The 20302-nt window shown below is 46.7% G+C and overlaps 1 protein-coding gene across 1 annotated transcript in view; it reads left to right on the forward strand.

The window, feature by feature from the left end:
* Window positions 1-1549: 1549 nt before the first annotated feature.
* The window catches only part of LOC147668177 (guanine nucleotide-binding protein G(I)/G(S)/G(T) subunit beta-2), a 109898-nt gene continuing 91145 nt past the window's right edge, over window positions 1550-20302 (forward strand). Inside the window, exons 1-2 of the mRNA XM_086948724.1 lie at window positions 1550-1739; window positions 20092-20130. Of these exons, the coding sequence (XP_086804850.1) occupies window positions 1683-1739; window positions 20092-20130 (96 nt within the window). The 5' untranslated portion in view covers window positions 1550-1682. The remainder of the gene's footprint in view (window positions 1740-20091; window positions 20131-20302) is intronic.

Raw genomic sequence — 20302 nt, forward strand, 5'->3', positions numbered from 1 at the left:
TGGTACATTTTACCAAGAAATGAATACTTGTATACATTTTTGTCACACACACATTTTTGTGCTTAAAAAAAATAGACTGGGGAAAAACAATAAATGTGAGCAGCACTAGCACATGCTCTTATGTTCCTATGCCTTCGTGGTAAATGTTTTTACGACGAATGATGCATAATTGAGCTAAGTGGTGTAATTTCTTGAGTTTCGTGTAACAATCAATTTCCTGAAATTACCTGAATTATACTGGCAATATTGAAATTTTACCCATGCTTACTAAGAACCCCCTTCACTCACCCGCACTCCCAGGCCTGTACTGCGTTTATACGAAGAGGATGACAAACGCGTCCCGATATAGATATGGTTCAGGAGCTCCAAATGAATATACATGATAAAGAGCCCCGTAATGAATTGGAAGTAAGTAAGGGGAAGTCTCAGATGTGCGACTACCAGAAAGGATAATATTGTAAGGAATTGAATTATATTTGTTATACTTCTCGTAAGGATTGATATTAACGCAATATTAGGAAAGACTCCAGATAATTGCTTACCCGTACATAAAGTATTTAGGAATTCACAAAGCACATAAGGAGGAATCTAAAAAGTTTCAACTTTACTACCATGTATTATTTCTTGAAACTGAAGTGAGAACTATTTCATCCTGAAGAATGTGGCTCTAAATATTGGCATTCCACCGAAACGCGTTGATGCAAGAACTAAATCTAAAAGGCATTGTTACATTTGATATCAATAAATTATGGATATCCTGTACTATAGACAATGAGCAAATGGATTAGTTTGTCTCCTGTATTCTCCCAGTTTGTTTGTGTATCTCGTATAAACAGTGGTTTCTTTTTAACAGTTATGTATTTAAAGAGAAATGTGATTGTCCACTGTATTATTCTAATTGCTGTTTGTATTCCCGCCTATGCAATTAGAATATTAATTGCTTTAACTGTATGTGAATAGGATTTTTAATTGTCACAATTTGGCTTTTACCTATTTGTGTAATTGCTTTCACGAAATCTTTTTATTCATAGTAGACTGTTTTTATTTTTTGTATAAATAAAGAATTGTACAGTTATGGGGTCCTACCTTGATGTCTCCAGGGAAACATACAGTATGATGAGTGAAACTGAGTAGAGTATGAATGGGTTGTGAGATCTAGTGAATTATCCCCAAAGGGAGTTTTCTATGTGACTTGATAGCTGCTTTGCTACAGCTAGTGTATAGATGTTTTGCTGTTAATAATCTTTGAGATTCCTGCATCATCAGAGAAGGCATTCTCTGTACCAGTGATCTCTGACTTTTCCATGTGGCCTCTCCTATAGATCACATGGGTGGAATGTGACTTGGAGAATGCCTACTATGCCCAGGGAATGAACAGTACTCTGTCTGTTCTGAAGCATTGGCTCTTCTACTTTGGGCCGACTTGAAGTCTTCGAAGTCTGAGCTGGGCTTGTGCACTAGAGGGATGGGGGAGCTGGACCGTGATCGGCTCAGGGCTTCCAGCTGAGCTGGGCGAAGACCGAGGAGGGGGTGGGGATGGCAGTAAAATAGCATAGGAAGTTCTGCAATCTAGTCAACGTCTAAGATGCTGATTTGTTTAACTTTTTTGTTGTTGTTGTTTTTTCAGGTTTCTGGTTGGCTGAGTGGAAGTGGGAAACAGGTGTCTGCTCTGAGCTGCCACCATGAGTGAACTTGAACAGTTACGCCAGGAGGCGGAGCAGCTACGCAACCAGATCCGGGTAAGTTGTCGCCATCCCTTTTCGCCTTAATGCCGAGCTGTAGCAGACGTTCAGCAGTGCATCTACCGCTCTTAAAGCATTATCCATCATGTATATTACTTCTGCACGTAGAATAATGGTTCCTTATACATGATATTCGTGTTTGTGTTCTCATTTAGGGAATGACAAAATGAGAAGTGTGCTCCCTTAAAATATTCGTTCTCTAATTTGGTGAGGAGTCGTTTCATAGCCTCTATTGATGAGGCAACTCAACAGTTGTTGAAGGGTGAGAGTCTTCGGACTCCATTTCAGTCCTTAAGTAAATGATTCCTTACTACATATGGTTACTTTGGGCAGCAAACAAGGGCCTTGAAATTGTGGCTGAGCGAGTCCTTTCACCTGCTATCCGGTCTGCAAAAGGGGTATGTGGGGTTCAGTTGACTTAACTCTAGAGCCTCGGTTGTTAACCATTTGACTTCTGTGGATCCCCCATTCCCCCCCCAATAATTTCTGGAATCCATGCCCCCCCCCCCCCCCCCCCCCCCCCCTCCTCACACAAGCCATTATTGGAAGCCGAGGACCCCCCACCCTCAGCAATATTTTGGGGTTGGACTTCAAAACACAAGACTGCAAAAACAAGTCTACACCAACCAAGTGCTCAGTTATTGAAATCCTTTTTTTTTTGTAATTCACAATCAAATTTAAAATGTTCACGTTTTACAATTTGTTTCGTTAGTTGTGTATTCTTTATTAGTTTTATTTGGTTAATGTTAATAAGCTTTCATTTTGTAAAACAGTTGTGGACCCCCTGAGTAGGCCTTGCAGGCTCCCAGGTGTCCTCGGACCACAGGTTAAGAAACACTGCTCTAGAGTGTTGGCAGTTGGATTTTTAAATATCCTTCCTATGCAGAAGTGGCAAAAATTCGAGGTTACAGACTTATTAAGGAATACTTTCATCTCTACACACTGCCTTGGTTTTTGTTTAGTGTGGGACTTGAAACGTGTGCGAATGGTCCTTCTTGGCCTTGTGGGTCAGGGCCCTTGCCTTGGCCAAGGTTTTGTTCCAGAGATCTTCTCTGTTCGCCATGGACAGCACTGGGTGTAGGACACTGGTTTGGTGATTTGTGGCCAAGCCAAGAGCACATTCCAGCTTCGAGCACTGCCCTTGTGATGGTTCTGCCTTCAAAGCGGTATCGTTATCAGATTACTAGGTATCCTGAAACCAGGCTTTGATGGATGATCCACCTGCCAGCAGCTTAGCGGATTTACTCGTGCAACAGATTTTGCCGTGGGATTACTGTGGTGGTGATATAATTGCCCTTTGCTGCCAAGCTCCTCTGAGAGGGCTCGCTGTTTGATGCACATTTCTGGCACCGTATATACCAGGCCTTTGCCAAAACAGTGTAGCTTCAGCTTCCTGGTCTTGGAATGCCCCCACGGGTAGATGTTGAATGTGTTTTTCAGGAGCTTTGGAAGAACCAGCTTGCGACCACAGCCTCCCTCTGGCAGATCCCTGCCCAGAGGAGGCTTTGTAACTGCAGCAATGTAGAATACAAGGAGCACACGTGGCGTCCCACAATGCTCTTGTCGTTTACGTTTTTACCACTGGGTAGTCTTCTCCTGCGGTCCTTTTGTAGTGTAAGCTGGAGGGCTGCAGAGCAGTATGGAAAGCAGGGACCAGTCTCATTGTGACCAAACCTTTGCAGTAGCCCATATTGTAGCAGAGATAGTCATTTGATACTAGTGCTGCATATTATAGGTTTTGCAGCGTGAATCTTTCTGAATTCACTATGCTGTGCATATTCCGCAATCTGGTGGTTGGGTCCGGAATCGTAGTTTTTTTTTTTTCCCCCGAAGCCCAGGTGGGCGTCGACGTCCCACCATTTGGTGTACCTTCGGTGACGTCGGCATGCTTCTGGCGGAAGCTCCCACCCTTGGGCGCCATCTTCAGATTCTTTTTTCCACACCGTTGGGTTTGGATCGTCGCATGAAGCTCCAGAAGTTTTGGAGGAGAGGAGGAGAAAAATAAGCGACTTTCTTCAGGAAAAAACTCGAAGACCAGAAGATCAGAGCCGGGACTACTAAGGAGAGGAACCTCTAGATCTTCAACGTCCGGAGAATGCACACACAGGGGGCCCCCTGAGCGCAGTAATGGACAACACACCATTTAAATTCTGCCGTAATTGCCACCACAAGTACGCGCAGAGACCAGCACCCAGTCTGCAACCTGTGTGCCTATCGACCACGGGAGCAAGGACTGTAATGCCTGCTCAGTCTTCACGTCGAAGACGCTGAGGATTCGGGAAAAACAGAGGATAGCTTACCACACGATGCAGGGCAAGGGCAAGGCCCAGTCGCTGTACGACCTGGGCCTCTCCACAGACGACGAGGACAACCTAGTCGAAGGTCCAGACGTCTCCACGGTCGCAGAGACAGATAAGAAACAGGTCTCGAAAAATCTGAAAAATGGTTCTAGTCCTGCAGGTCTAGTACCTTCAAAAATCTCCTCGACCTAACAGTAACCTACTTGACCTCAGTCTCTAAAAGCGGAGCAATTGTGACAAGATAACAAGATTTAAAGACCTTTTTATTGCTCACAAAGCAAATGAGCAATAAAGATGCCTTTAAATCTTATCTTGTCATATTTGCTCCGTTTTCAAAGACGGAGGACAAAAGTTAGTATGCTTTCCTACTCGACAGAAAGGGCGAGTAGGACCTAAAAATAGTTTGACCTCATAAATTTTACCTCGCAAATGCGAGCGGTCGAGTGGATTTGTCGAGCCCTGAGAAATCGTCAGACAAGGTAGAGTCTATGACCCCGAAACCCTCGACAGGGCCTCGAAAACCTGAGGCTGACTCTCGAAAATCAGAGTCTAGAACCACGAAGGGAGCACCAGCATCAATCTTCGACGACCGAAGCTGCGGTCCCTGAAAAACAGCCCAGCGGATCCTTCGAGAAGGACTCCCAGTCGGCAAAGACCAGCGAAAAGCAAAGGTCGTCGAAGCAAGCTCCCGAAAAGGGATCCTTGACAAAGGAGAAGGAGCTGAGAGCCGCTCCGACATCGACGGGGCCGTCTAAGAGGGCGGCCGAAACTCTTGACGCCGAGCAGGCCGCACAGATGGAGAGAAAGAAAAGAAGGCTCAAGGCAGAGATGGAAAACCTCATCCAGAGGAAGAAGGACTTCGAAGACCAAACGATAAGCTTCAGGATCCCCTCTAAGCCCACAACGGTCCTCAGAGCTAGAAGAACACGAGGAGTTTGACGCCGAAGAGCCGCCGAAAACTCCAGAGCCCTCGGAGTAGGGAGAAGAGGAGGACCCCTATTACACAGAGGGTGATTATGGGGACCCGCGTTCGAGCTACGACTCTGGATCCTCGATGGCTCAGGACCAGGATTGGCAGGACATCGAGGCCAAAAACAGAGGAGGCTGTGGAGACATACCCCTCGGTTCCTTCTCCGCCATCTGACATTGGGGCCTACTATGAGGTTGTCAAGAAGGCTGCAGCAGCTTATGGTGTCAAGTTGGAGGAAGAGAAGGTTAAGGCAAATTTCCTGCTGGAAACCTTTCTCACCGCACAGACAAAAAGCCTCTTCCTGCCCATGCTGAAGAGTATTATGGCACAGGGCAAAGAGGCGTTCAGAGAACCAGCTACCTGCAGGTCAGTCACGCCAAGGACGGAGAAAAAGTACAAGTTCTCCTCCCAGGACCCCCCCTTACATCCAGGTGACCGTTTCAGCAGACTCAATTATAGCCGCAACTGCCAGAAGGGCCAACGTCTCAACTTCTGGGCCACCACCTGACAAGGAAAGCAGGAGGATGGACCTAACAGGCAGAAAAATTGAGAGAAACTCAGCCATGCACTGGAGGATGGCAAACTCCAACGCCCTTCTCAACAGGCACCAGTACCAGCATTGGGACAAGATGAACCAATTGCTCAAGCACCTCCCAGAGGAACACCAGCAGAGAGCCGCTCACCTCGTGGAAGAGGGGAAAAGCATCGCAAACTCGTGCCCGAGGACAGCCTTGGACGGGGCAGAAGCATCCAGCAGACTGATGGCTATAGGAATCAGAGAAGGCAAGCCTGGCTCAGGATCTCAGGCTTCAAGACAGAGGTTCAAAACAACATCCTGAACACCCCTTTCAATGGAGAAACACTGTTCGGAGCCCCAGTTGATGAGAAACTCACCCAACTGAAGAAAGACAATGAGACGGCAAGGTCCATGGGGCCCTGCAATTCAGGGGGATGAGAAGAGGCACTCCTACGCGGAGGCCGAACGGAAGGGGTGTAAACCAGCAAGGACAACCACACCAGGCGTTCCACCAGGGTCAACAGAGTGACAACCAAGGTCACCAGGGCCAGCAGAAGCAAAAGTGGAACTACCAGAACATGGTCCAGTCCTTTCGTGGGAGAGGAAACTGACGGGGCCAGAGAAGGAGAGGCGGTGAACAACCCCCATCTAAGTGACTTCACACAGGAAAAGGTGCTCACCCACTCAAACTCTCCGAGGGAAGAGCACGGAAAAGCAAAGAGGAGAGGGCTACACGGAGAAGACACAAAGAACATGTAACACCAGTAGGAGGCAGGCTGAGATTTTCCCTCAGAGTGGAGAAAAATAACCACCGACCAGTGGATACTCAACATCATACAGTTCGGATACTGCATAGAGTTGGAAAAGAGACCACCAAACAGAAAGCCAAAGAAAAGAGAGCACTCTGGAAGGGAGCTGCAATTGCTCTAAGAGGAAGCTCAAGAACTCCTCCTAAAAGAGGCCATCAAACCGCTCCCATTCAAAGAACGGAACAGGGGAGTGTACTCAAACTACTTCCTGGTGCCAAAAGTGGACGAAAGCCTAAGACCCATCCTGGATCTACGGTTCCTAAACAAATATGTAAAGACTCAAAAATTCAAGATGACGTCCCTACAAGAGGTCATCCCACAGATAAAGGTCAGGGACTTCTTGTCCACCATAGACCGCAAAGATGCGTACCTGCACATCCCCATGAATAGGCAGCACAAGCACATGCTAAGATTCACAGAAAATAAGGATCACTACCAATTCACAACCCTGGCATTCGGTCTAAAGTCCGCACCTAGGGTATTCACCAAATGCCTCGCAGCAGTGGCTGCACATCTGCGAAGAGAGGGGATACAAGTGTACACCTACCTCGACGACTGGCTCGTAAAGGCAAGCTCTTACAGGACATCCAAAGATCATGCAGAACAGGTCACAAGAACGCTAGCAAGCCTGGGATTCTCCATACACTGGGGAAAATTCTCGATGGAACCGGAGCAGGTGAAGTTCTTCCTGGGAGCTCAATTTAACACCGTCCAATGCAGGGTGTTACCCAGCGAGAAGAGGACACTCAGCCTACTGAGGGAGAAACTTCACTACCAGAAGAGGTTGAGCACAAAGGGCAATGATTTGCATAGGCTCCAGTTATGCTTGCCAACCATGGTTTTCACTTACAATAGGCAGGGCAGAAACATGTCCACATTCCTTTGCCCGAGTATAACCATACCTTGCAGCTGGCGATCTGCAGGTGTGTGGCGTTCCTGGAGTAGCTGAGTTTCAGCATTTAATCTTACCTAATGCAACATTGTGTATCATTTAAGAAGCGCACAGACCAGCCACGAGAAGTTGCTGCACATGGAGAAGGTTTTTAACATACTGTCAGGATAACTTGCTCCAACACATTTTGGCATGCACGGTTGTATTCTGATACCTCACACATCTGACCAAATGCAAGCTCCTCTGAGGGTGCACTGGTTAGCTGTTTCAGCGTATGTGAAAGGACTACACTGAATCAGCTTCATCAATCTCACTTATAAGTTTAATGGTAGAGGGAAGCAAGACTTCCCTGCCCAGGCACTACCACCCCCGCAGTGGAACCTCAACTTGGTACTAGCTGGATTAGTGAAGGCACCGTTTGGCCCCATACACAAAGCTATACTCCAGCTTCTTACCTTAAAGAAAGTCTTCTTGGTGGCTATCACGCCACTAAGAAGGGTAAGCGAGTTACAGGCTCTCACATTACAGGAACCATATGTATCCATTCATAAGGATTAATTGGTTATGAGAACACGTCCCAAATTCATACCAAACATCATTTCACATGTTCACATAAATCAAACCATCAACTTGTTAGCTTTATTCCAAAAGGCATTTAATGGTGTTTAAGGTTCCTTCTTAAACACCATTAAAACAAACCTGGCAGCAAGAAGGCCTCATGGTTCAACGACTATCTCAAGAAGTCCAAGAAACTCTGCCGCTCCCTTGAAAAGGCCTGGAAAAAAGACCCAACCACTAGCACCAAGGACGCCTTCAAAAACGCCACCCGCACTCACCACCAACTAATCCGAAAAGCCAAGAAAACAGCATTCAAGGATCGACTTGACAACAACGCCCACAACAGCAAGGAACTTCTCAACATCGTCAAGGAATTTTCCAATCCCTCGGCCAACTCCAACGACATCACCCCCTCTCAAACCCTCTGCGACTCCCTAACCTCATTTTTCCACAACAAGATTGCAGACATCCACAACAGCTTTGACAACCAACCCGGAAACCAACCCACTCTACCATTTGCTGATCATCTTCCCCCCGTGAACACCCTTAACAACTGGAACCCAATCTCCACTGAAGACACCATCCGCCTGATGAATTCCATCCACTCAGGATCCCCCACAGACCCATGTCCTCACCACATATTCAACAAAGCAGACTCCGTCATAGCACCGCACCTCCGAGACGTCATCAACTGCTCCTTCAACTCCGCCACCTTCCCGGAAGACTGGAAACACGCTGAACTCACCGCCCTTCTGAAAAAACCCACAGCGGACCCCACCGAACTCAAAAATTACCGCCCCATCTCACTTCTTCCATTCCCGGCCAAAGTCATCTAGAAAGCTGTCAACAACCAGCTCGCCGCCTTCCTCGAAGCCAACAAATCCCTCGACTCCTCACAGTCCGGCTTCCGAGCAAAACACAGCACTGAGACCGCCCTCATCGCAGCAACAGAAGACATTCAAACTCTACTGGACAATGGAGACACAGTCGCCCTCATCCTCCTTGACCTCTCTGCAGCATTCGACACAGTCTGCCACAGCACCCTTTTACAACGCCTCAATAACATCGGAATCCAAGGAAAAGCACTTGAATGGATCACATCGTTCCTCACCGGAAGAACCCAGAGAGTCCGCCTTTCACCATTCAAGTCCGAGGCCTCTGAAGTCATCTGCGGCGTACCACAAGGATCCTCACTCAGTCCCACCCTCTTCAACGTATACATGAGCCCCCTCGCGGCCATCGCACGCCAACACAACCTCAACATCATCTCTTACGCGGATGACACTCAACTGATCCTTTCTCTCACCAATGACCCCAGCACCGCCAAAACTAACCTACACGAAGGAATGAAAGAAGTTGCCGACTGGATGAAACAAAGCCGCCTGAAACTGAACTCAGACAAAACAGAAGTCCTCATCTTAGGTACATCCCCCTCTGCATGGGACGACTCCTGGTGGCCGGAAGCCCTCGGAAAAGCACCCATCCCGACAGACCACGCACGGAACCTAGGCGTCATCCTGGATTCTTCACTCTCAATGTACAGACAAGTCAGCGCCGTATCCTCTTCCTGCTTCAACATTCTTCGCATGCTCAGAAAAACATTTCGCTGGATCCCCTCCGAAACAAGGAAAACAGTCACCCACGCTCTGGTCACGAGCCGACTGGACTACGGAAACACCCTCTACGCAGGTACTACCGCAAAACTCCAGAAGAAACTCCAACGAATCCAAAACGCCTCAGCCAGGCTCATATTAGACATCCCACGCAACGAACACATCTCTGGTCACCTTAAAGACCTCCACTGGCTACCCGTCAATAAGAGGATCACTTTCCGACTGCTTACCCACGCACACAAATCACTCTACGACATCGGACCAGAATGCCTCAACTCACGACTGTCCTTCTACACCCCCTCCCGCCAACTACGTTCTTCCAGCCAAGCCCTCGCCACTGTACCTCGCATCAACAAGACCACCATGGGAGGCAGATCCTTTTCTTACCTGGCTGCTAAAACATGGAACTCACTCCCCGCTTACCTTCGCCTTACCCAGAACCACCTAGCACTCAGAAAGCAACTTAAAACGTGGATATTTGACAAGTAATCCTCCTCCCCTTCCTAAGCGCCTTGAAACCCTCTGGGTATGTAGTGCGCTATATAAATTCTATGACTTGACTTGACACTAGATGTCAGTGAAGCTTTTCTGCATTGCACACAAGTCACTGAGGAACATCACAAAATCATAACATTAGTGACCCACTCGGCGCATGCCTTGGTAAAACTGTAACCAAGAATTCTGGCTCTAGATCAGAGGTCTTCAAACTTTGTTGCGCAGTCCCTACTCTCCCTCCGCTCCCCGTAAGCCAAATGTTTTGAGTTCGGGCTCAGCTTCAACATTTTTGGCTAGTATTGGGTGAGCTGGGGGGGACATGGCTGCTTGCAGGGGGCGGGGCTTATGAGATCTTTTCAGGAGTACTTTTTCTATAGCTTATAAACTGCACTAAATATGGAACTTATAAAACCGCAAATGCATCAAACAAAAACATATATTATCCCAAACCTACTTATCACCCTAATTGGGGTGTTAGGAGTCCCTCACACTCTTGGACCCCAATCCACCTACACCTCTTGGACCCCAATCCAACTACACCAGCTGCACTAATCGGAACTGCAGTCCTGAATAGCAGGCCATCTCCTCTGCATCTTTTACCTCTTCCCCTACCATGACCATCACCTCGGTCCTAATGCTAGAAAGGAAAAGGAAAATAAGCTAGCATGCCCCTTTTTAAAAGGTACAGTCACTGTGATGCAGTGGGCCCCCTCAAATGCTGGGCCCCAGTCCTGCTTTATCTGCTTATTTAATAACAAACAGTGGCCTCTTACACACCTGGCAGCAGTACCAGTTTCACTAATGAATGGCCCTTAAAAAAACCCACTTATGTTGCCCCCTTCTTTGGGGTATTTCTCTGAAGAAGCTGTGTCAGGCCATTTATAAACCTAAAAATGAGTCCCCATACACTGCTTCCTATTCTGGGCCTTCTCTTTGACAATATCTACGAACCTCAATCCTTTTCTCTATCTCCAGGACCGTTACTTTGAGGCATGCGGTCGAGAGGATTAGGGGTCTGCATCTGAATGCACCCCTGCTGGCCTTCTACCTGCCACCCATGGACTCTGCTTTTGCACAAAAAAAGGATCTGCCCCTGAATGGTTAATGCTGGCTGTGAGGCACCTCTGCCTGAAAGTGAAAGGTGTGGTGGTAGTGCAGAAAGTTAATGAAGAAACTAGCCTTCTTCCCAGCTGTTAGTTATGTCACTTAAAGCTAGGACCCCTGGAATTATGGGTTTCTGCAGCAGCAGCGCTTTCCACTTGAGTTTACCGTATTTACTACATAATCCATAATTTGCAGATTCCAACAACAACTTTTCTAGCTCAAAGGGAACACAAGTTACTTAAAATGTGGCAGTGTTCCAGAGCAGGGAAGACCTGTTGCAAAGATTGATTGGTAATCTTATAGTTGCTTACTGCTGTATTTGGGTGTTAAATGGTTACTAATGAGGTGAAATATTTCCCCTGACAGCATTACCATGAGTTAAAATGACAAAATAATGAAGTGATGCTAACCACCAACGTTAAAATGTGCTGCATTGTGCCTCATAATTGACCTGTTCTTGCTGCATAATTTAGTCAACCCTGCTGCATTATGTGGTCCTCTCCTGCTGAATTATTCTAGCGGCTCTGCTTAAAATGTCATGGTGGCAAAGATTTATTATTTTTGAGATATAATGTAGGGCTGTTAGCTGAGATCTGGAATAGTAGAGAACAATGACTGCATTAGATACATTTGGATTACTTTTTACTAAAGTATATATTTTGTAAGAACTTATTTTGTCTCAATCACTGCATTTTGAAGCAGCAGGCTAGCTTATACTATGTAAATACTATTTTAAAATAATGACTTGCATATTTACAATGCTTTCTTGAACAGGTTAGGACCTCCTAGCACTATAAACAGGGCCACTGGAATTATGGGACCGGAGAAGGCCAAATTATGCTGCAGGGTTGACTAAATTATGCCGCAAGCAAAGGTGAATTATGCTGCAAAATGCTGCGTATTTTATGATAGGATTATTGCGTTATTTTACCATTTTTACACTTAACAATGTTCTGGCATATATATTCCCTCATAAGTACCACATTAACACCCACATATAGCAATAATCAACAGAAAGGTGACCAGGTAATCTTTAGAAAGGACCTTCCGCTGGAATCTTACGGAAGGACCGGCGACACATTATCACATCATTGGAATGGCGAAAGCCCTACATACGAATAAACAGACTTAAGAAGCTACACTCCTTGACTTCTTTCACTGAATTTTACTGAGACGCCGAGATCGTCCCCTTCAGTAACCCACTGCGGGTTGGAAGTATCACCGCAAAATATATACGACCGCTTTACCACAAAGCCTTGAAAAAGTCGTGGGTTACATTCCCAATACGACAAAACACTTGTTGGCTTTGAGGGTCCAAGAATAAAACTTCACAAGAAACAACCGGATTATACGAACTAAATTAATTTCTGAATGCAAGAATGTTGAATGCATAATTTAGAAAAAAAACTGAAAAGAACTTGATTTTTGACGTGTGCTAGGGAGTTTCTTTGCTTATGAACAGGCCCTTGCCTAACTTAGAGGGAGTTGTGGTTCCCTTTACCTTATAGCACCGTTCCTCAGATACTGATTGCACCACATTAGTGCAATATTCTGACTGGCCCCTTAGAAACCTATTAACAATACCACTGACCTAGTGTGACCTTCCGCTGCAAGGTAACATGTTGCTGCATTTTTAGTAACTTAAACTTGAGCTAGAAACGATTGTTTTTGTTAAAATCTACAAATTTTGCAGCAGATGAGGGATTAATGCCAAATGCGGGAAATCCAGAACTATGTGCGAAATGGCAAAACCGCACAATTGCATAATTTCTGTGGCCCGGACTATAAATACAAAAATGACTATTCCTCTGCGCCCTCTAGGGTTAATTATGTATGTTTCAGTTAGAACATACAGACATCTGCAGTGATGGTAGTTGCTATGTTTCATAACCTGAAACCCAATATCCTTTCGAGGTAGCTCACTGATATATGGTTGGAGGGCCTGGCACTGAAATGGCTTCAGTCCTATCTTGAGAGCCGACAGCAGGCAGTGGCCTCCCTCCTTTTCGTTCTGAATTTAGAGCCATCCAGCATGGTGTTCCTCAGGGCTCGTCCATTAGCCCAATCCTTTTCAATATCTATATGCAACCACTGATCCGCATCATTTAATCTTTTAACATCAGGCTGATGAATTACGTGGATGATACGCAGCTTATTTTCTCTCTAGAGGGGGATCAATCTATTCTACTTAGCAACTTTCATGAGTGCATGCAAAAGACGACCAGATGGCTTACAGATAATTTTCTGCAGTTTAATGGGGGAAAAACGTAAATCCTACACTGCACCGCTAAGAAGGTCCCTCGTCCGCTCACTGTGAATTTCTGGACTACTCGGGCAGATATACCACCTACACCGGTGGTTGCAGTGCGCAATCTAAGTTTTTGACAATAGGCTGAGGCTAGAAAACAAGGTAAATACAACTGTCAGAACCTGCTTCACCCTTATTAAAGCATTGCAGAAAATTCTGCCAATGTTACCCTTGTCATCCAGGGCTCTTGTGGTGAGAAGAGTTAACCTGAGCCGTCTGGACTACTGCAATGCCCTGCTACTCTGTGCACCTAATTCTTTGATCATGAAGTTACAAAGAATACAGACTATTGCCTGCAAGTTAGCATTAAAGCAGGCACCCAGTGCCTCTGCGGCTCTTAAGGAACTCCACTGGCTTCCTCTAGTACAGAGAATCCAGTTCAAATAATTATGCATGGTCTATAAGGCTCTGCGGGGACTTGGACCAATTTGTCTGGCACTCCCCTGCAAGAAATCTTCGATCCTCCACTGCCTATCTGGTTTGCACTACCAGAATCGGAACCACCAGGTTTGGAAGTAGAGAGTTTGGCTATGCGGGCGCTCATCTATGGATCATCTTCCACCTGTTCTCAGGCAAGTGAAGAATTCCCCCACTTCAGGAGGAAGCTTAAAACTCGGCTGTTCCCTCTGATGTAGTGTAGGACAGTCTTCTGATTGGTAAACCTGGGCAATTAGGGAAGTACCTGTAAACTTCAGCACTAGGATGCCCGTGGGGGTGATAGTGCGCTTTATAAATCTGCATTACATTACAAGAGTGCATTCATCACCAGTTAGTTTAACTTGCATTTATTTTTCAATTAAGCTGTTATTGCATTATTGTATACTTCTTTTATTTTTGTAACCTCTTTGACCCTGCCAGTACACTCAGACTCCCGACCCAACAACACTCCAATAACAGTTTGTACATTCAGCTTAGAAATGCAGTAGATAAACATTGCCACACTTCCAGGCCATCTTCATTTACATGTACTTGCAGAGGCATTCGCGCCCACATGGGAACCCGTCCATCATTCACCCCCGGGCGCGCCACCACAATTTAAAGACCTCTGCTCTAGATGGATTGTTCTCACCATTGAAATGTTGTTCACTAGCCTACAAGCCTTTAGTCGCCAGACTAAAGGGATACACCTAAAAAGAAAGGTGCTACAGTGACTTTTATGGTCAATGTTTCTTTGCATGATATATGCAGAGCAGCCTCATGGTCCTCAGAGCATACCTTCACAAGCATTAGTGCATATATGTGGGCACAAAAACATGTTGCAGTCTAACAAACCATACTAAAGTATTTTTGCTTCCACTCCCTCTTCAGCCCACCTCCACAAGGGAGGCAATACGTCTGCATAATATGAGCAAAGAATGAATCTTTTAGAGATTTCATGCTGCATAGGATACAGTTGCTTACCTGTAATTACAGGTTCAAGGCATAGGAGTTGCAGAATTCATACTTTTGCATAGATCGCCATCTGGTGTTGAGCTTGGATGATTGCAGTTTGCTGTTTTGGAAGAAGTCTTTGTAGTCACGAGATAGGTGACTCCTCCCTAAGACGATAGTGCCCATGGTCATAGACTTCATCCTCAGATTTTTTTCCACCATCGGGTTCGGATGCAACTTTGGCGCTCTGGTTCGGTACAGTATTTCCAAACCATTTCGACGTGTAAACAATCACAACTCTACTATATTTTTGTTCGCGTGCCCTTTGACGCGCTAACTCAAAAATACTCTACCAGTTGTCGACGCGGGCCGCTGGACCTATCAACGCTATTCGGGCCTACGGCTAGTGGAAAGGACTCCATTTAAAAAAAATGACCCCAGTGTGGAGCTAAATTTCCACACAGCGACCACCACAAGGTCTGCAACCTTTCTCTCGCCAGAACACGAGGAAAAGGATTGGCAAGCTTGCACCTCCTTTCAATACAAAAAGACTATCAGTGATCGCCGCGCTCGATGACCCGTTATGGCGCAACAGGCTGCACCGGTGCCAGAAAACCTCTTTGATGAAGGCCCAGACGTTCCAGAGGCAGAGGATTCAGAGGAGTTTGACATCAAATCCGAAGCTGATGACTAGGACTTTGATTTACAGTTTTGCAGCTTGAAACTTTGTTTGAGGCAAGTGTGCTGTAAAGACACATGCTTTGCATAAGTCCACCATCTAGTATTTAGCTCGAATGATTACCATTTTTTTTTTGTTCCAAAAAGTTTTCTTTGAGTCACAAGGCTGTTTGACTTCTACTCTTGGCTCTGTTGGTCTACTTTGTGTCTCATACAACCATTTCAAATCTAAACTTTGGCTCCCTTCCTCGGCCCTCAGGTAGTGCCTGGCAAGGTAAAAACGTCTCCCATTTCCACACTCAAAGAGAATAACGTGCTAATGGAATGCCCTCTGCTCCATTTCTGTCCGAAGTGAGGCTCAAAATACCCTCACACCGACCAACATCCAATTTGTAACTTATGCCTCTCGCCTTGATATCAAGAAGACACCCTTGAGGCCTGTAAATCCTTCCGGTCCAAAAAGACCCTGCACGACCGATGTGCAAGACGACAGGAAATGCAGTGTAAACAGGCAGATGATGTCCGATACATCTTCGGTCGACAAGAAGAGGAAGAAGCTACATTAGCACAAGAGGAATCACGGTCAATCCTTGATTCATAGTCAACATGTCTACAGTCCGCTCAAGAGCAACGGATAGTGAGTACCTCTACCCCTGATCCTAAGCTCAAACCATCAATCAGTCATTGCATTTGTAAAGCACACTATTTACCCGTGAGGGTCTCAAGGCGCTGGGGGGAGGAGAATGCTGCTACTGCTCGAAAAGCCAGGTCTTGAGGAGTCTTCTGAAGGTTAACAGGTCTTGGGTCTGCCGTAGGTGGATTGGGAGGGTGTTCCAGGTCTTTGCGGCGAGGTGGGAGAACGATCTGCCGCTGGAGGTTGCTCTTCGAATGCGGGGGACTAGGGCGAGGGCGGCGGAGCGTAGATCGTGGGTGAGGGTGTAGAAGCGGAGTCGTCCATTGAGTACGCTGGTCCTGTGTTGAGTGGCTTGTGTGCGTAGGTGAGGAGCTTGAAGGTTAGTCTTGCTGACGGGGAGCCAGTGCAGGTCTCAGGTGGGGTGTGATGTGGCTGCGGCAAGTGATGTCGAGGATCAGGCATGCAGAGGTATTCTGGATGCGTTGAAGCCTTGTAAGGAGTTTTGCCGAGGCTCCTGCGTAGTGCATTTCCATAGTCCAACCTGCTGCTGACGAGGGCCTGGGTGACCCGTTCTTTTCGCTTCGGTGGGGATCCACTTGAAAATATTGCAGAGCATGCAGAGGGTGTTGAAGCAGGAAGAAGAGACTGCGTTGACCTGCTTAGTCATGTAGAGGGTGGATTTGAGGATGATCCCTAGGTTACGTGCATTGTCGGTGGGTGTTGAAGCTCTTCCTAGTGCGGTCGGAAACCAGGAGTCGTCCCAGGCCGAAGGGGTGGGTCCGAGGATAAGGACCTCAGTCTTGTCAGAGTTCAGCTTCAATCGGCTGTTCCTCATTCATTCGGCGACTGCCTTCATTCCTTCATGGGGGTTGGTTTTGGTGGTGTTGGGGTCGTTGGTGAGGGAGAGGATCAGTTGGGTGTCATCGGCGTAGGAGATGTTGTCATGTAGTCTGGTGATGTGGGCGAGCGGTGCCATTTAGATGTTGAACAGCATAGGGCTGAGCCCTGGGGTATGCTGCAGATGATCTCGGTGGCTTCGGAGCAGAAGGGGGGAGGCGGACACTCTGTGTTCTGCCGGAGAGGAAGGAGGTGATCCAGTCCAAGACCTTCTATTGGATCCTGGCGTCGGGACAAAAACCTGCTCAACAGCCTGCCCCGGAAAAGAAAATCCTTAGGTGGTAGTGTAGTCGCCGAGTGTAGGAGTATGTATAAGTTGCTAAGGGGGTTTGATTGTCCTCAGGCTTTGTGGGAAGGCCTGGTCTATCCAAGGACTTGTTCAATGAAGGTTCCCTACAGTTAGTTTGTGACCGGGGAAGCCTCCAACGAGGTAGCCCAAGCAGAAGTAGGAACTTTGAAACTGTAGGTGTGGTGTTAACGTTTGTGTTACCATTTCTCTTGTGTGCCATTCCATGATTTCCTTGATTATCTAGCAAAGTGCATGTCACTTGTAAGAGAAAATGTCATTTCTGCACTATGGCTATCCCTCTCAAGCCTCTTGACAAACAGTCCGACATCCGTTCCTTGCCTTACCGTTCTATGCTGAATTTTGTCTAGGCTGCAATTGATGATTTGTGAGGCACCAGGAATGCTTGGGGTTATATACCTGTGGTGTTTTGCTCATGCTGGTCTGTAACACACATCATTGAAATAACATTGAGCATACGTTGATTTAAGCCTACATTTCTAAACCATAACACTGTACTAGTAAACCGTTGAGCACTTCTACCCCCTACTTCTCAACCTGAAGCATCTGTTGAGGCATTTTAGATGTAAATCGCACAGCTGGTATAGACTAGCAGAGTGCACTTTACTCTCTGGTCCCAAACTTATGCCTTCAATCAACTTCAAATAACTTCATCTTTGACTCTGCGTGTGCCTTAGTCATGTGTGCTCAGTGCCCACTCTAGTATTGGTCACATGGCTCCTCACCAGAGTGTCATGTCTGCATGAATTGTTTCTGGACTTTGGGAGAGGCCCAGGTAAGTCCACCCACGATGGGATGCGGTGGGCTAAATCTTTCCTTATTGGGCTTTTTAGCTTGCCTCGGTCCTTGCCCAGCCTTCGCCAAAGCATTCCCTCTGGCACAGAGGGCCCTTGGGGGTTTTATCGTGCTAATTCATTCACCTCCTTCGGATGTGGAGCACCCTCTATCTGGCCCAGCATAAGATAGGGAAGATGGCCACGAAAGATGGCCCTTGCGTTTGGCCCTTCTACGAAGCAATGGTACCCCCGTGAGGTGGTGTGAGGGAGCTCCCCTCATACATTTTACTGGGTGCCCTCTTCCTGGCGCACCACTGCCACCCCCTGATGAAAGCTGGCAGTCGCCCCTTAACTTACAGATAGGCGTCCATGTGGTGAAAGTGAGTTCAAGTTGCAGGGGACTCTTATGACATCCAGTGTTCTCCAGTGTGTCCACCACTGCACGACTCTCCTTCCTGATGGCAGTCTCTCCCAACTCATTCTTTCTCACACTGACCTATTCCATTCCTGGATGTCCCACACTGCGAGAGCTTTCTCCTCCCTGCTGCCCAAACCTAGGGAAGGCACCCTTCATGAACAAGTCAACTTAACACTTTTCACCCTTGCTTCCTAATTCAACCCCTTGAGCCCAATTAGCAAAGCTTTTATCTTCTGTCCTTCAAGGGCCTTCCTCCTCTTTTGAGACCTGCCCCATTCAGTTGAAAGGTGGATTCACTGCAGCTGACTGGTCTCTTGTCCTCCTTTCACTGCATTTCCCATGGCTCCCTTTAGACCCTTAAGAGTTTTGAGAGGGCTCTGGTTAGAGACAGACCTCAAAAGGCTCAATGTTTGCTTTGTGTATTGCTGTTCAGCTTCATCATTGAAAGCATCACATGCTCTCACTAATGTTCTTGTGCTTTCTCTCTGGCACTGTATTTCGCTCTGTCTCACCTCCTCGCTCTCCTCCTCTTGTGGTCTCACTCCTAACACATTGTCGTCTCTTGCGGTCTCTAACCATCTTTTGCATTGGCTGTCTTCTCTAGACTCTGTCTGTTCCTCTGTCCCTGTTCTCCCTCTGGGGGTCTCCTGCTCTCTCTTCCCCCTTATTGTGACCCTTTGCCCTAATTGGCTTTTCTTTAAGGCACATGCAGTGGATAACCGTTTCCATTCTGACAACACCATCCCCTGGTCTGTCCTTCGTGTGTGTTCCTTGGTGGAGTCAAAATGTTCTTTATTCACCCTTTGAATACAGTTCATGCATCTGATCAGCACATCTGACCACTGTTATTTTGAGTGGCGGAAGGTCACTTTGTGTATGGGGCTCATTGTGGCCTTATTAGGCAAGAGTTCAGACTGTTCTTTCCCTGCTTTGGTTCCTGCCAGTCAGTTGCTGATTCCCAAGTATGGCGCCCTGCGTAGTGTTGAAGACTGCTGCATCCCCACAGGGATATTGGACGTGATCCTGTGGGTTTGGCTCAGTTCCTGCCATCCGCCATCCGTCCCTGTTGCGGCTGGGCGAGACCTGACTAGTTCTGAGAAATTGTTCCGGCCTGTAAGATTCCTAAAAAATTGCATCCTCTACTTGACTTAAAAAGGAAGCTTTGGTGCTTGAGATGAGCAAGCCTGTGTGTTTACCAATGTGGAGTACAATATAATTGGCCAACAGATTTGTCTGTGAAGAATCTGATTCCCTGCTTGGAAACCTACTCCTTGAAGTCACTGCTTACAGCACAGTGATGATCTAGGGCACGGGGAAAGGGTATTGGGGTGATTGCAGGTCAATTGTAGTTGCTTTGATGAGAGCATGCGGATTTACGTCTTTAGGAAGGGGCTTTATTTGTAACTTTAGCATTGGATGTTCTGTAACAGTTTTTATCTGCATCACTTTGTTGTAGAGTGAACAACTTGTTCTGAAATGTTCTGACGAATGTGTTATCAGTGGATAAGAAATATTAATTAAGCAACCAGTGAATGTTTGTAGCTGAAATGTGCTTTAAATTAATTGGGCACTCAAGCCAACCAAGCTGAGGCCTTAGGAATGCTCTGAAATGTGGGTTCTGCTACTGCTTTAGTTCTGTGTTTGCACAAATATGATTGGTCTTTCTCAAGAACGGCTTCACCTTTCTCTCCTTTTCTTGTAGGATGCGAGGAAAGCATGTGGGGACTCAACGCTGACCCAGGTAAGTGGGCTTAAGTTACCAGACTAGCTACAGATGACATCCAAGGCTTGGTGCTCTCTTAACCAGTGGGTGCATTCCTTGTTGAATGGTATGAATCTTGTGCAGTGCTGAACCGCATTATTCCAGGGATCCAGGGCTGTGAAAGGAGACCACACTGACTGCTTCATCTGGG

The sequence above is a fragment of the Lissotriton vulgaris genome, unplaced genomic scaffold (genome assembly GCF_964263255.1).
Source record: "Lissotriton vulgaris unplaced genomic scaffold, aLisVul1.2 SCAFFOLD_2553, whole genome shotgun sequence".
NCBI lineage: Eukaryota > Metazoa > Chordata > Amphibia > Caudata > Salamandridae > Lissotriton > Lissotriton vulgaris.